The following is a 4,011-nucleotide window of genomic DNA, read 5'->3' as shown; positions in this document are numbered from 1 at the left end:
CCAAGTGCGGTAAGCCGCACCACAGGGGATGTCGGACAGCGGGCTCGGGATGTTACACATGTGGATAGCAGGGCCACATGAGCAGGGATTGCCCTAAGAAGGGCTTGATTTGTTTTCACTGCAACCAGATTCGCCATAAAAATGCCGGTTGTCCGAAGTTGCAGGGAGGAGGAGGAGCGGTGGCGCTGCCTACGCCCGCCACAGTGAGGACCACTGGTTGTCGCCCAGCCAAGGCGGATGCTCATGCGGTAAAGAGCCACACGTTTCAGTTGTCCACATAGGAGGCTCGAGTACCGCCAGACGTCGTGGATAGTAAGCAATTTATTTTCCCGCTTAATGGTAATTTGTTGTGCTTATGTATATATGTGCTCTTATATAGGGACCTTTTTGGTCAATGGTATGTCGGCTCATGTTCTTTTCGATTCGAGAGCTACCTGATCGTTTGTATCACTTGCGTTTAGCAAGAAGTTTCGGGATGCTCCAGGGACTTTAGATTCCCCGCTTCAGGTTGAGATTGTGGATGACCGCACCGTGAGTGCTGTAAGGGTATATCAGGATTGTGTCCTGAATGTGTTTGGGGAGAGGTTCCATGTTGATATGATTTTGATACCATTGCGAGGGCTGAAGGTGATCATTGGAATGCAACGTTTTAAAACCCGGGTCAACCCGGCAGGTCCAACCGGTTGAACCGGGAACTGGACAGTAGAGCGGGTCAATATACTCCGGGTTTTTGCCACTTTTGACCCGGAGCAAACCGGCCGGTTTTCACCAATACGTGGTCGAACCGGTCATGATAAAACGGAAAAAACGTTGTTGAATAGGTAAGCCCAAATGTTTCTATTATTTTAGCCCAAATGCTTTCTTTTCTTTTAGCCTATTGACGAGAAATCTAATTCTTTCCTTCACAGTCTCTATTCTCTAATCTCTACCAAATATTCGACACCCCCTTATCGGCTTCCATCCCTTTCTCCAATTTCGTTGTACCTGAACTTGTGCTGGTTGCCCTGTTGCAGAGACGCTCCCAACATCCACCATTTTCTCATAAACCGACGCTAATGTCCCTGTAACTTTGTCGACGTAGTTGCTGCTCCGGCTTGATGGGTTTCCAGTGACGGTATCATGTGGTAGTCGACTTTGTTGGTTTCAATTTAAGGTAAGAAATCTTCACAACACAAATTTAGACTTTGCTTATTTCGAAATTTTCACTGTACGATTTAAGGTTTCCAATGATGTTTGAACTTGATTACAATTTAAGGTAAGAAATTATGTTTGAAGTTTGAAATTGATTATGTTTGAACACTTGATTATGTTTGAACTTGATTTCAATTTAACGTAAGAAATTATGTAAAAACAGGGGTTTTACATATTACAATTCCTTTCATATATTCCAATGCAGTTGAAACAAATTAGCACCAATTTTAAGATGTTTTGATTTCAATTCTTTTTGAAATCTAGAAATTTGATAGTTTGTGCTCTATTTTTTTTCAAAAAATAGTTTCCACTTTGAACTTGATTTCAATTTAAGGTAATAAATTATGTTTGAAGTTTGAACTTGATTATGTTTGAACCTGAATATTGGAAAAAATGAATGTTGACATTAGAAAACTTTTGACATCAGACTATCTGTAACTTCTGTTTGAAGTTGAACTTGATTATGTTTGAACTTGAGTACTGGAAAAATTGACATCAGACTTTTTTCATTTTCAAATAGTTAAATATGGCTTTTGGATCACAACAACAATCACAAACTCCATCCAATTCTTCGGCTAATACAAATGTACGGACAAAGACAGATATAGGGTGGGATTATGCATCAGTGGTAATTGATGAGAGGGGGAAAAAGCATGCATATCTAACTTTTGTCAAAAACTGATCGGTGGTGGTGGAATAAAAAGATTCAAGAAGCATCTTGTTGGTATTAAGGGTGAACTAGTATCATGTCTAAAAGTGCCTCCTGAAGTACGTTTTATGATTAAAGGTAACTTGATAGAACATGCCCAAAAAGATAAACACACAAATACTCTTACTATATCAGATGATGATGATGAAGAGATGGAAGAAGCACAAATACGGAATGTCAAGGCACGATTTACTAAATAGGGAAAAAGGAAAGCTATGCCACCTATTCATCCTTTCTTTTCAAAAAATATAAATGAGTCTTCCCAACCCACTATCAAATTCGCTATGTAAAGCAAGGCAAAGTTACATGATGTTGATTTAGCTATTGCAATGTGGTTTTATGATGTGTGTGTACCTATGAATGCGTGCAACTCGCCATATTTTCAACATATGGTAGATAAGATAGCAAGTATTGGTCATGGGTACAAAGGACCTAATTATCATGCTTTGAGGGTCAATTTATTGAATGATGCAAAGAACTTGGTTTCCTTGTTAATTGATTCTTTTAGAGAACAATGGCTTGATACCGGATGCACAATAATGAGTGACGGGTGGAGGGACATTAGGCAATGCCACTTGATCAATTTCTTGGTTTATTGTCCAAAAGGTATATCATTTCTTAAATATGTGGATGCATCTGATATACAAACCAATGCTACAAATATGTGTAATCTATTTGCTAAAATAGTTGAAATGGTGGGAAAAAATAATGTGGTTCAATTCGTTACTGACAATGCTGCCAATTACAAACTTGCCGGTACTAAGTTAAGCGAAAGGTATCCCACTATTACTTGGTCGCCATGTGCAGCACATTGCCTCAATCTTATCTTGAAAGATGTTTCAGAATTAGATAATTTGAAAAGTCTGGTCACTCGTGCATCTAGAGTTACTGTTTTCATTTATAATCATAAGTGGCCCTTGAATTGGTTGAGAAAAAGACCCGGCTGGAAAGAGATCATCTGTCCAGGTGCTACTCGGTTTGGTACTGCGTTCATTGCATTGCAAAGTTTATTTGACCATAAATCAGATTTACAAGCAATGGTTACATCTAACGAGTTTAAGAAGATGCTAAATGTGCGAAATGCATCTGATTGTAGAGACATTGTGATGAATAAAGAGTTTTGGAAGAACTGTTTGATTATTGTGAAAGTGATGACTCCTTTGTTGAAGCTTTTGTGGTTATGTGATTCAAATGAAAAGCCGGCAATCAGTTATGTTTACAAGGGAATGCGTCGAGCAAGGAAAGGGGTTAAGGAATTGTTTAAAAAGAAGAAGGAATTATACAAACCGTATGCTAACATCATTGATAGTCGGTGGGATAGGATGTTAAGAAAAAGCATTCATTGTGCGGCTTATTGGTTGAATCCAACAATTGAATATGATCGTGAAAATCTTTGTAAAAAGAATGAGGTATTTCAAGGAGTTCTTGATATGGCTGAGAAGAATTTTAATGGTGATGAACTTGTAGATCTTACAATGAGTTTAGGTCACTTTGGTGAAGCTGCTAGTACATTCGGTAGACCTAGTGTTGTTGCTTCTCGTTCCATTTCACGTCCAGGTAATATTTAACAACTTCACAGCATAATATTCAGTTAATTATTAAGTTAAAAACAAAAAAATGTGTTATTAAATATTAAAAAATATTCTAACAATTTCTTTTGTAGATGAGTGGTGGAAGTTGTTTGGAGGAGATCTTCCAGTATTGCAAAAATTTGCTATTAGACTCTTAAGTCAAACAGCATCTTCTTCCGGTTATGAACGTAATTGGAGTGTTTTTCAAAGGATTCACACGAAATGAAGGAATAGGTTGGAACATCAAAGACTAAACGATCTTGTATTTCTGCATTACTGTTGGATTAGTGTCTAAGCCCGTAACCATATTTGGTAAGTACTTGACCCGATTGTGCATGGTCCTTTTGGGTTGTCTTTACCAGAGCAACTTGACTGGAGAAATAATAGAGAAAAATGTTATTATGATTTATTAATATGTTATAAGAATAATACATTAAAGGAGAAATCATATTTTTTTAATTAATATCGGTCAATAATTAATCAAGAATTAATTTTGTGATCAAGTGTAATTAATTAAACTAGAGGAGCTGAATTGTAATT

General features: G+C 37.4%; 1 protein-coding gene across 1 annotated transcript; it reads left to right on the top strand.

Moving 5' to 3' along the window:
* The first annotated feature begins 2,289 nt into the window (after positions 1 to 2,289).
* LOC111885697 (uncharacterized) lies at positions 2,290 to 3,697 on the top strand. Its single transcript, XM_023881941.1, has 2 exons — positions 2,290 to 3,457; positions 3,564 to 3,697. The coding sequence occupies exons 1-2, from the start codon at positions 2,290 to 2,292 to the stop codon at positions 3,695 to 3,697; spliced, it is 1,302 nt and encodes a 433-aa protein (XP_023737709.1).
* The last annotated feature ends 314 nt before the right edge of the window (positions 3,698 to 4,011 follow it).

This window comes from Lactuca sativa, chromosome 3 (genome assembly GCF_002870075.4).
Source record: "Lactuca sativa cultivar Salinas chromosome 3, Lsat_Salinas_v11, whole genome shotgun sequence".
Classification (NCBI taxonomy): Eukaryota; Viridiplantae; Streptophyta; class Magnoliopsida; order Asterales; family Asteraceae; genus Lactuca; species Lactuca sativa.
The sequence above is the reverse complement of the archived record's forward strand: the minus strand, read 5'-3'. Positions and strand labels throughout refer to the sequence as shown.

What these genes read in the sequence shown, in the direction of transcription:
- LOC111885697 (XM_023881941.1), top strand. Translation starts at nt 2,290, where the DNA reads ATGGTAGATAAGATAGCAAGTATTGGTCATGGGTACAAAGGACCTAAT. An exon ending in TCGTTCCATTTCACGTCCAG is followed by an intron (nt 3,458 to 3,563) that starts GTAATATTTAAC and finishes TTTCTTTTGTAG; the next exon opens with ATGAGTGGTGGAAGTTGTTT.